The 12,629-nt window shown below is 33.3% G+C and overlaps 1 protein-coding gene across 1 annotated transcript; it reads left to right on the top strand.

Annotated features, from left to right (window-relative positions):
- Positions 1–3,323: 3,323 nt before the first annotated feature.
- LOC107765722 (protein NSP-INTERACTING KINASE 1) lies at positions 3,324–6,955 on the top strand. The gene is made up of 11 exons (XM_016584400.2): positions 3,324–3,749; positions 3,858–3,990; positions 4,103–4,174; positions 4,257–4,400; positions 4,522–4,593; positions 4,709–4,768; positions 4,873–4,970; positions 5,088–5,234; positions 5,327–5,668; positions 5,751–6,130; positions 6,425–6,955. Exons 1-11 carry the CDS (start codon positions 3,644–3,646, stop codon positions 6,746–6,748), a joined length of 1,878 nt encoding a protein of 625 aa, XP_016439886.1. The 5' UTR covers positions 3,324–3,643; the 3' UTR covers positions 6,749–6,955.
- Positions 6,956–12,629: the final 5,674 nt, after the last annotated feature.

Raw genomic sequence — 12,629 nt, 5'->3', positions numbered from 1 at the left:
AAATATTTAAAACAAAATTTTCATGAGGGGAGTAAAATACGCGATATACTCTTTTTTTTCTTACTAAGGTTTTTTCTCATAGGGTTTTCCTTATAAGGTTTTTAATGTGTATTACTAAATATGTGTACTTTTTTCCTTCAGTACTTTTTTCCTTCACTAGGATTTTTTCCCACGTGGGTTTTCCTAGTAAGGTTTTAATGAGGCACATTATCTTTTAATGAACATCCAAGGGGGAGTGTTATAAATATATTATATTATGGATGTTCATTTAGTACTCCGTTAGTACTCCATTGTAAATAAGCTTCCTGAAGAAGTTTATCCATATGAGACTCTACCGTAAATATGTTTATCTATTTAGTACGCTATTGGAAATAAGCCTCCTGAAGAAGCTTATCATTTTGGTACTCCGTTATGGATAAACATTACTCCCGGTAGAAGATTATCTATATCTGGTACAGTAGCAGCTTACAAGCAACTTACAAGCAGCTTACACAGCAGCTTGCAGTAGCAGCTTACACAATAGCTTACAATAGCAGCTTACACAGCAGCTTGCAGTAGGAGTTTACAAGCAGCTTACACAACAGCTTCCTTTATTCTATATAAATAAAGGAGTTTTTAGGTCATTATGTACGTAAGTTTGAAGTTTGAATTATATATCAGTTTCTCTGTATACTTGTCTTTAATTTATATTCTTTATTTTATAACAAGGATTTAATTTTCTACTTCTTTTATTTTAGAGTTTTGATGTTGAATATTCCATGTGTCCTATATATATGACTCTCTTTAACTAGGACGAAACACCATTTGACACCATTCCACAACTTTCAAAATTCAAATCTATTTATTTTATCTATTAAACAATATTTTTGTGTTAACTTTATATTTTATTTTACTTCAGCAAATATAATACCTAAATCAAATTATTTTGTTAGCTCCGTCTCAAGCTAAACGTTCATATAAAATGTGAAAGGAAGACCATCAAAAAATGTGGTGCAGTGGATGAGACTCATATTTCCTTAGCCAGAGGTCTCAGGTTCGACCTTGGGTATGGAAAAATCATTGCTAGGGAGCGCTTTCCCGAATGTGGCCCTATGCGGTGTGAATTCGAATATAGTCGGGCTTCAATGCTGGTATCAGACACTGAGCGAGAAAAAAAAATGTGAAAGAAAGATTGAACTATGTTTTACCCTCAGTACTCGGTAGTGTCCCTTGCTCCTTGCTCTTTAGTCCTGAAATTTTGACTGGTCTTGGAACGGTCCATTTAACGAAGCAATGGGTACAAGCAGCTATATACAAAACGAACACGTCAGATGCCACGAAAAGTGTAGAGACTCCCAGTGCACTTCCCTTTGTTTCTAATATTTAAACGTTGCGTTTTGAGTTAAGATGTGAAATACAAGTATTATCCAACTCTATGTTTATTTGTTATGTCTGTGGAAAAGGCCACCTAATTAAGATTAATTTTCAATCATAATTAGTTTACTTTTTATTTAAATGAAAAGAAACGATTAAGGGGGAAACAAGAAAAGGAGAGATGGAATGATATTGTCCACCCACAACAAATTGAAATTCCTCCCCATGATGTTAAAGGGAGCATGAAAGGATGGAGGATGGGCAGCTTTAGCTTTATATAGTAGTAGTAGTACTACTTTTTTCTAGATAAGTTTCTTTGGAATGACTATCTCATGAAGCTTAGTGCTAAGCGTGTGAAATCATGTTTAACAACATATAGTGTGGTAATAGCTGGTGGAATCAATTAAAGTACATACATGATTCCTATCTTGGCCACACACTCGATCCAAAAGGTAGTCAAATATATTGAAGTGGGTGATTTTTTAAGCTAAGACCAAGTCGGCAATGAAGTGGATAAAAATCATGATATGTTAGAGTTTATAAAAATTGCTAAGTGATTTCTTTTTCTTTATTTAAGTTTTTTGACCAACAAATTTATTCGATCCCTGTCAGAAGCAGCTCGACGATGTTGATGGCTTATAGCCAAATTATATTAGAGGCCTCTTAAACATATTTGATAAATTTCACACAATAATGAAAAACAAAAGAACTTAGTCTTTTGATCTATGGAACAATCAAATATGACAAAAGAAAATAGCTAATTTGAAAAAACTTAGTCCAAAATTAGAAAGTCAAGCGTTAGTAAACATAAAAGAAAATGAATGTACATAGATGATGAAAAATTAGAATTGATGAAGTTAAATATACCTAGATAATGAGAGAAAATAAATTACCGTTATTGACTCACTCATCTATGCAACCTCAACCAAATTAAAATATACTCATTAAACTTTGAAATATTTTTTTAATAATTATTATTAAAATTATATATTATATATAATAATAGAGTATAATACTTTTTGGGACCTTTAGTAACTGGGGACTTAAGGCAATGACTTCACCAGCCTTACCCTTCGGCCGCCTATGTTCCCTGTGTTGGCGAGAGATAAATAAACGATAGAATAATTAAAGTGTGTACAACATGACCAAACATCATAATTATCCAAAAGATAAAAAGGTAAAAAAAAAGTTATGTGGGTAAAAATGCAAAGAATTAAAAAAGGAAAATTGACATTGTATAGTTACTCTCAAAATAATAGACAAAAATATATATATTTTTTGTATACATATATTTTGTATGTTATATACAAAAATTATACAAATTTTATATACTTTTACGAATATCGAACGTAAATAGTTTTTGGCGCGAAATAAAAAAGTGATCTGACGGCCAACAAAGATGCCCCTTATCATGGGCGTGGTCTTTGGACCATGGCCCATGCCACTGGTCACCAAAACTATTATCAATCTCGAGCCTAAATTTCTTGAGATTCCCACATTCTTAGGTTGTTAATTAAAACTATAATTTATAAAATAAGATAAAGTTTTGGGATTTTGTTGTATGGCCAAACTCAGGGAATGTTGGATTCCCTTGCAAATCCAACTCCCATAAGCCAATACTTGCACTCTTACACATACCAAATGTTTGTTCCCTATATTTTTCTAAAAATATTATCCCACATAATAAAGCTCCCATAATAATGACAAAAGTTACAAATTTCTAAGCCATAAGTTAGCTAGTGAATGACTCACCCACGAGAAATATTTGGTCTTATTATACATACCCTTTTCACTAATACTTTCGTTTATTTGTCTTTACAAGAATGATTTTGATTTAAGTTTAAAGAAGAGGCCCTTAAAAACTTGTCATTTCACTGTCTATATTTCAAGACAAAGTGTCTGATTAAGATAGCAGTAGATTTCCATATCTCAAACTTAAAAAAATATTAGCCTAATGGTAATAATATTCTGCTTTATTAAAGTTTAGGCTATTAAAATATTCTTTTCCACACAAGGGGGCTCTGTCCCAGTGACAGGCATGCTAAGTTCTCCTTTTTACAAAGACTGCTTTTTTGTGAGGACTGACAAGACAGTAGTAAAATGATTTTCTGGTATACAAAAGCTATAGTTTTGTTCTCAATATCTAAGGACTAGTACTATTACTATTAGATTACCCCCCTAGAGGAAAATCCAATACAGGGTTTGTCTTTCTGTATAGCTTCAGTTAATTCAACAAGGCCTGATTATTGAGTTTCTGTTTCTTTCTTGCTCTCTGTGAATTGAACATTTAATGGAAAGGATAAGTGAGTTAAATGCTGCATTCTTGTTTGTGACATTCTTGGCCCTTTGGAACACTGCAACAGGGTTGCTTTCTCCTAAAGGTGTCAACTTTGAAGGTAATTAGTGTTCCTATTGAAAAATATTCTGCAGAATGTATAATACTTAGCCTTAAAAACTTGATACAATGAAAAAGTTTCATCTTGGGTTGTTCTTATTATGTTCAGTGCAAGCTTTAATGGCAATAAAAGCTGCTTTGAAAGATCCTCATGGAGTTCTTGATAATTGGGATGGTACCTCAGTTGATCCATGTAGTTGGGCTATGGTTACTTGCTCTGCTGAGAGTTTTGTTATTGGCCTGTAAGTGAAAGATTAATGCTTTCTGTTTTTTCTTTTTCTGTTTCTTTGGAATTCAAAGGTTGAGAAAATATCTATGTTCCATAATTCAAAGTTAATAGGGTGTTTTATGCAGAGGGTCTCCCAGCCAAAATCTATCTGGTAGTCTTTCTCCAAGCATTGGCAATTTAACTAATCTTCAGATTATGTGAGTATTAAAATCAGTAATTTCGAGCTTTCTTGATTATTTTAATGTTACTTTTAAGTGATGAATAACTATGTTTTGACAGATTGCTGCAAAATAACAATATAACAGGACCAATTCCAAAAGAGGTTGGAAAGCTTTTCAAGCTTCAGACTCTTGATCTTTCAGATAATTTCTTCACTGGTGATATTCCTCCCTCTTTGGGACACTTGAATAGCCTCAAGTACATGTAAGTATCTAAAGTCTTGAAAAGAGAGAAAACTTCATTTTTTATGCTTTGACACTTTGCATTGTTGTTCATTCATCTTCCTGAATTTTTAATCTTGGATTCCTTTTATTAACTGCTTTAGGAGGCTCAACAATAACAGTCTATCAGGAGAAATTCCAGTCTCATTGACTAACATGTCACAGCTCACTCTTGTGTAAATCCCTACTACTACTTGTCTTTTTCTTATCTCTCTTTATTGTTTTTCTTATTGTAATGTAAATAGCTTCAATAATTTGGATTGATTTTGTTATTCAATTTTTTGGATACAGGGACTTGTCCTATAATAACTTGAGCGGACCAGTGCCTAGGTTTCCTTCTAAGAAATTCGAGTAAGCTAATTAACATTTTATTCAGAGATCAGTTACTTACATGTCATCAATTTTTGTTTAATAAAAAGCTGGAATATTGAAATCATTTATGTTCATCATTGTAGCATTGTTGGAAATCCATTGATCTGTGCGACAGGATCTGAGCCAGATTGCTACGGAACGCAGCTGCTGCCTATGTCAATGACATTGAACAGTTCAGAAAGTACGCATTATATAGAATGCCATTTTCCCCCCAAATCTAGCCATTTTCTTCAGCCTGTAATTTCAAGAGTTCTTGCATTCTTCTGTTTATTCTCATTGTTTGCTCCGTGTTATTCAGCTCTGCCTTCTGGGAAGCAAAAAAGTCATAAAATTGCCCTTGTGTTTGGCTCAAGCCTTGGTTGCATCTCTTTGCTCGTTCTTGGAATTGGACTATTTCTATGGTCTAGGCATAGACATAATCAACAGGCCTTTTTTGATGTCAAAGGTTGGTCAATTTGTTATAGAACTTCAGCTCAATGTTCTTATGAAAGTTATGCTCATAGGTTCATACTCATTTCTATTATCTAAAAATTTTAGATCGGCATCATGAAGAAGTTTCCCTCGGAAATTTGAGAAGATTTCAATTCAAGGATCTCCAGATTGCAACCAACAACTTCAGCAGCAAAAACATTTTGGGAAAAGGTGGTTTTGGAAAAGTTTATAAAGGTCATCTGCCAGATGGGACTCCTGTGGCTGTAAAGAGGCTAAATGATGGCAATGCAATTGGTGGCGAGAAACAATTTCAGACAGAAGTTGAAATGATAAGCTTAGCTGTGCACCGTAACCTCCTCAGGCTCTACGGATTTTGCATGACACCGAACGAGAAGCTTTTGGTTTACCCCTATATGTCTAATGGTAGTGTAGCTTTTCGTCTCAGAGGTAACGATACATATTTATTGCAAGTGGCATTTCAGATTTCGTATTTGTCTTGTGCTGAAATAATCCGTGTTACTCTCTATAGTAAAACCGGTGTTGGACTGGGGAACAAGGAAGCGAATAGCTCTAGGAGCTGCTCGAGGACTGTTGTATCTTCATGAACAATGTGATCCAAAGATAATTCATAGGGATGTTAAGGCAGCAAATATCTTGCTCGATGACTATTGTGAGGCGGTTGTGGGAGACTTTGGGCTGGCAAAGCTTTTGGATCACCAGGATACCCATGTCACAACCGCTGTTCGTGGAACGGTGGGGCATATAGCGCCAGAATACCTTTCAACAGGCCAATCATCTGAGAAAACTGATGTGTTTGGATTTGGAATCCTTCTTCTTGAACTGATCACAGGAATGAGAGCTATAGAATTTGGAAAAGCAGCTAACCAGAAGGGAGCAATGCTTGATTGGGTGAGTGTCAATTTGTCTAGCCTCAATTAAGCATCTAACCATCCATTCGATTTAATATGACACTATTTCCTTTTTAATCTGTTCCAAAAAGAATGACACTTTTCTGTATTTGGAAACTGGTTAACTTTAAACTTCTCTTACCCTTAATGACATGCTCTTATAGCCATAGAAATATTCTAAGAAGACTTTTGGTACGTGTCAAAACTATTATGGTTTCGCGCTCGAAACATTGCATTTCCTTCTTTTCTTTTAGAATGTCATTCCCCCAATATAACCTTGTGTTGTATGTATCAGGTTAAGAAAATTCACCAAGAGAAGAAACTTGATATCCTGGTTGATAAAGAGTTGAAAAGCAACTATGATCGGATTGAGCTAGAGGAAATGGTTCAAGTTGCTCTGCTCTGCACTCAATATCTTCCAGGCCACAGACCAAAAATGTCTGAAATTGTTCGAATGCTTGAGGGTGATGGACTTGCAGAGAGGTGGGAAGCATCCCAGAAATTTGACGGCAGTAACAAATACAAAACGAAAGAGCTGTCTTCGTCTGAGAGATTTTCAGATCTCACAGATGATTCTTTGTTGCTTGTACAAGCCATGGAGCTATCTGGTCCTAGGTGAGATATTGTATTCTTTAGTACGTATTTATACAGATTGAAATTCACACTTAGAACTTTCAGGCAGATTTCTAGAGGCCAGTTGTTAAACTATGTATTGTATAGTAAGGAACCACCAAAGATTCAAAGAACTTTGATGTGTTCTTTTGTCCTTGTATATGTTCATGTTATTAATTTAAATGATTTTAATTGAGAGTTCATTTTTTTTTCACTTTAAGACTTGTATTAGTAGTTTAGATAATGGTATAACTTTGACATTATGAGGTTAGTTTTTAAGCATTATTGAGTGCATTCCCATAACAATCATCATTTGGCTTCGAGTACATATATGTTTCACTGCTATTTTGTGTCAGCATGTATAATGATTAGCAACGGCTATTGAAAAGGAATCTGACGTTATGTTATAATTCAGGGTCAGAGTGAGAATTTTCTGGTGCAGGAACTAATGATTCCTAAAAAAGAAGGTTGCTTTATTTTTCAGTGCAATACACGAAGCAACACTAATAATAGCAAGGAATCCAAGAAACAGACTGGTCCGGCATGGAAATTTCTTAATTCATTGTCCAGTGGCAAAGTGTGTTATCCAGTTTGACAAAAGCAAATGAAATTAATGAAAGTAACTTAAGTAAAATTTATATAGAAAATGGGTGTGACAACCGCTATCTTGGCTTCAACGAGGAAAAAGGTTACCTGGAGTTGACTTTATTTGAATTCCTTGAAGCGAAAAGTGAAATATTTTGCTCCATAAAGACTAGCCAAGATAAAAATATGAAAACCAATGTTTTGTCCTTTTTCCTAGAGAACAAGACAAGACACAATTTTAAAGACTTAATCACATTAACAATCTGTTTTCCTAAAACAATAGTCAATATAGCTGAATATATCACGAGAGTTAATATTTTGCAGTACCAAAACATGATCTTTTTTTTTCTACAAAAGGCTTAGCAGCCTCGCCTAATACCATTTGATATTTCAATGACAAAAGAGCATGATATGACAACCTAACGGTGATAGACGATCATCATCCTACATCTCAATGGACTGAAATGACTAAATAGAGGAGGGATTTGCTTGAATGTTTAAAATAAGTGCGGTCATTTAAAATTTAAGATATAGAAAGACACCTTGAATTTTTGTACGCTAACTTAAATTGCAATATGAAACTTCTTTAGGATTAAACTAACGACAATTGAATCATATATCAGTTGAAAAATTGCCATCCAAGTGGATGGGGAATATAAGATTGGGCTGCAAGAGATTTCAAACACAAAATCTCTAGGTGTCAGTAGCCCAAGTTCTAACTCAAACGGCCATTACTTTCGACCCAAAATCTAAGAAATGTTCCTCTCGTTTTCAGCTGTTTATAATTAATTTCTTATTATTCTCCATCAATGTTATATATTATGGTTGATGTGTTCATGTTATCATTCTCCTTTCTGCTTCAGAAAATCAAAGGTTTTATTGTTTGCTAGTGTTGTTAAATTGAGTCTAAACTCTCAATTAAATGTAGATTTTTCGGTTGTCTCGCCATATCGAGGAATCCCACGATTTACTCCACAAGGCGCAATTACATGCACCTTTAGATCCTGTTTGGAAGGTCATCTCGGAATTCGATTTGGGTGTAATTGGATATAATTACACAGTTGACATGTTTGTCTGGCCGAGTAATTACTTGGTCAACATAAAATTGAGTGTAATTAGAGGGGTGTAATTACACTCTCCAATTCTCAAGAGGAGGTGAGAATTAATGATAATTACACTATGTAATTACAAGGTTACTTTTTAATTTCTTTCCTTTTTTGTTTTTATTTTTATTTTTTTATAACTTTTTATTTCCATAATTTAAATTTCCTTTTTATTTTTATTTTTTAATATTATAATATAATTTTTTCGTACATTATTTATCTTTTACTTCATGCGAATCCACGTAATTGCTCGTATATTTTATTTCTTATTGCGTAACTGCGTTATTATTCTAGTTTTTGGAACTAGACCTTCTAATATTAGAAATAATGAGTCATTAACAAACTTGACATATATTAGGTGATGTCATTAAAGTAAAATTTTATTTTTGAATGAGGTTATAAACTTATTATGTTTCTTAATCTTAAATTGTATTGGAACATATTTTTATTATGTTGGAAAATATGTGTTATTTTTTTTTTTTTTTGGATTTTAAAATTGTGTTATTTTTATGGTTCCAATTTACTTATTTTAATAGTATTGACTTATTATTTTATATTGCATGTTGTTCATTTTTTAGTTAGAATGAATAAATTAATTTTGTCAAATATTTAACTAATGTTATGACATTATATTTATAAATATTAATTTACTTTATCAAACATACATGATGTTCTTACGAAACGTATACTTTTAGTTTATATAATTAGTTAAATTAAATATTATTAATTTTAAAAATATATATTAATTATTTTTATAATATTAGTTATAAATATATAGTTACTGATATATTCAAGAAAAAAATGCATCTTAAATACCAAAATCTAATATTATTTCTACTTATAAAAAAATATTTATAGACATATATTTATTATATTAATTTTTAAATTTTAATAATTATTTTATTTAAAATTTAATTTAACTATATAATTATAGTTGTGCAACCAAACAAGACGCTTGTAATTATACTATAATTACGTTATGGCAAACGAATTGATCATCGTAATTATTATATTGTGTAATTATTAAGCTGTAATTCAAATTAGCGGGTGACTTTCTTAATTTACGTGGAAGATGCATAGGCTCATTGCTTAATCAGACATTATTCTTCAACACAAAGTACATTTTAAAGCAAGCGTCATACTCATGTCATTCTTTAACAACTTTGGATTATTTCAAGCCCCAAAGAGATGAACATAGTAGGAGACAGCAAGACCACTACCAAAAGAACTTGTATTAATACAACTGACAAAACTAGACTTCATATATATTCTAAATTAGTATCACTAGCCGGTGCCGGTAACGCCCAAGTCATGTTTGTTCTCTTCCTTGCCAGCACCAAAAACAGGACCGCCTAAGCCGGCGGCATCTTTCACCTTGTCTTGGATTTTATCAATTTGAATTCCGCGCTCATCTTCACGGGAATGGAGTTCCGTTTTGGGCTTGTCCTCCTCTTTCTGATCAACTGATTCATATGTGGTTGGTGTTAGAGATCCCTTTGGCTGTGCTCCTTGTGCCCCCGACATCCCTCTCCTTCAACCTTTTAACTTCTACACCCCAATTATACCCTTTAACTTCGTACAATTCTTTGCTAAATAGTTCGGAGCTATAGCTAAGCTTATTATCAATCTGCATATTTGTGAGTAGCTAACATATTCAATAGTCATGACGGTAAGATTGATGAGGCTGCCACGTATCATACAAGAAACTTTCATGTGGCTAACGCGGAGAAGTTCCACGTGTGAGTTGTGTATGTCACTCCCTGTTAAAATTAAAGGGAATTAGTTAACTGGTAGACCAAGAATATCAGTTACTCCGTAATTACCGTGATTTTCCATTTTTTCACTAGATTCAAATCTATACAAGAAACTTCCATTATACATGATAATATGATACATATGTTATAAAATAAAAGCAATTTAGTAAAACATGAACATGACATGTTGTTATGAAATAAAATCAATTTAGTAAAACATGAATAAGAAATGGAGATAGAGAGAAGAAAGAGATTTTCTTGTTCAATTATGTGTATTTTCCTATCTATTACATGACCTTTATATAGGCATGAAAAGTGAAGAAAAATATATCATTGAATATGTCATTAAGTATAAAAATATGTCATTGAATATGTCATTAAGCATTTGAGAAGATCATGGAGGAAGAGTAGACATCCACCATAATTTGATTTTTCTTATAACACTTCCCCTTGGATGTCCATAGATAATGTGCCTCGTTAAAACCTTATTAGGAAAAAATCCTATGGGAAAAAAATCCTAGTGAAGGAAAAAGAGTACATATGTTTAGAAATACGCCTTTTGGTTGCCTCGTTAAAAAAACCTTGCAAGAAAAATTCAGTGGGACAAAACTTTGTAAGGGAAAAAGAGTACAACCCGTATTAACTCCCCCTGATGAGAGCATCAATTCACATCCTTGAGCTTTCGCATCCCAATCTTGTATACTAGTTTCTTGAAGGTTGGCGTCGGTAGAGATTTGGTGAACAAATCAGCCATATTATCACTTGAACGAATCTGTTGCACATTGATATCACCATTCTTTTGAAGATCATGTGTGAAAAATAACTTTGGTGAAATGTGCTTTGTTCTATCCCCTTTTATGAATCCTTCCTTCAACTGGGTTATGCATGCTGCATTATTTTCATACAAAATTGTGGGTAGTTTGTCGCACTTCAAACCACATATGTCTCGAATAAGGTGTATTATAGACCTCAACCATACACATTCTCGACTTGCTTCATGAATAGCAATTATCTCAGCATGATTAGATGAAATAGCCACGATTGATTGCTTAGTCGATCGCCAAGATATGACAGTGCCTCCATATGTAAACACATAGGCTGTTTGAGATCGAACCTTTTATGGGTCATATAAATACCCAGCATCGGCATAACCAACAAGATCAGGACTGCAATCATTGCCATAAAATAATCCCATATCGGTAGTCTCTTTTAGATATCACAATATGTGTTTGATTCCATTCCAATGTCTCTTTGTAGGAGCAGAGCTATATCTTGTTAAGACATTAACTGAAAAAGTTATGTCAGACCTTGTAATGTTAGAAAGATACATTAGTGCACCAATTGCACTAAGATATGGTACGTCGGGACCAAGAAGCTCTTCATTATTTTCATGAGGTCGGAATGGATGTGCTTTATCCATATATAATCGCTTTAAAATCATTTTAGTGTATGCTGATTGATGGACAAAAATTCCATCTTTCATATACTCAATTTGTAGGCCAAGACAAAATTTTGTCTTTCCAAGATCTTTCATTTCAAATTCTTTCTTTAAATAGTCTACTACTTTAGGAAGCTCCCTAGGAGTTCCAATGATATTTAAATCATCAACATACACGGTGATTATAACAAATTTAGATCCAGATCTTTTTTCAAAAACACAAGGACAAATTGAATCATTCTGGTACCCTTCTTTCAACAGGTACTCACTCAGGCGATTATACCACATGCGCCCTGATTATTTCAATCCGTATAAGGATTTTTGAAGCTTTATTTAATAAATTTCTTGAAAACCTTAATATTCTTCAGAACAATTTAAATCCTTCAATCATTTCCATTATACGCATATCACGTTTTTCTTGTATTGCTAGATTAAAACCTGAAATAGCGACATCCACCACAGGAGAACATGTCTCTATATAATCAATGCCAGGATATTTACAAATATTCTTGTGACACAAGTCGTCTTTATGTCTATCGACTTGACCTTTTTTTTGCACAAGAACATATTTATACCTTCACTGGCTTTATACTTTCAGGTGTTGGGACTATCCGTCCAACTTCATATTTTTCATATAAAATTAATTTTTATTGCGTATTTTTTATTTGGCCAATCAATTATCTGTCCAAATTTTATGACAGATTTGAGCTCAAGATCCTCGTCAATATTAATAATATTGAGCGCTACATTATATTAACAATATCGTCGACGATCGTTTTATATCGGTTCTACTATTACCCAATAAAGACATAACTTATTGAGATCTCTTTATCTTATTATTTTCAGGTACCTGAGCCTCTCCCATGAGGTCTTATAAAGTGTTATGTCGTGGTGCTCTTCTAGAGCACTTGCCTCCTTATTATGACCATCTTGAACATTTGCTCATCTCCTTTTTCAAGGAGTTTTATCTTTGGAACCGATTAGTCTATTATGCTTTATGCATGCCAT

This window comes from Nicotiana tabacum, chromosome 17, assembly GCF_000715075.1.
Source record: "Nicotiana tabacum cultivar K326 chromosome 17, ASM71507v2, whole genome shotgun sequence".
Classification (NCBI taxonomy): Eukaryota; Viridiplantae; Streptophyta; class Magnoliopsida; order Solanales; family Solanaceae; genus Nicotiana; species Nicotiana tabacum.
Note: the sequence above shows the minus strand (reverse complement) of the source record. Positions and strands in the feature narration are given on the sequence as shown.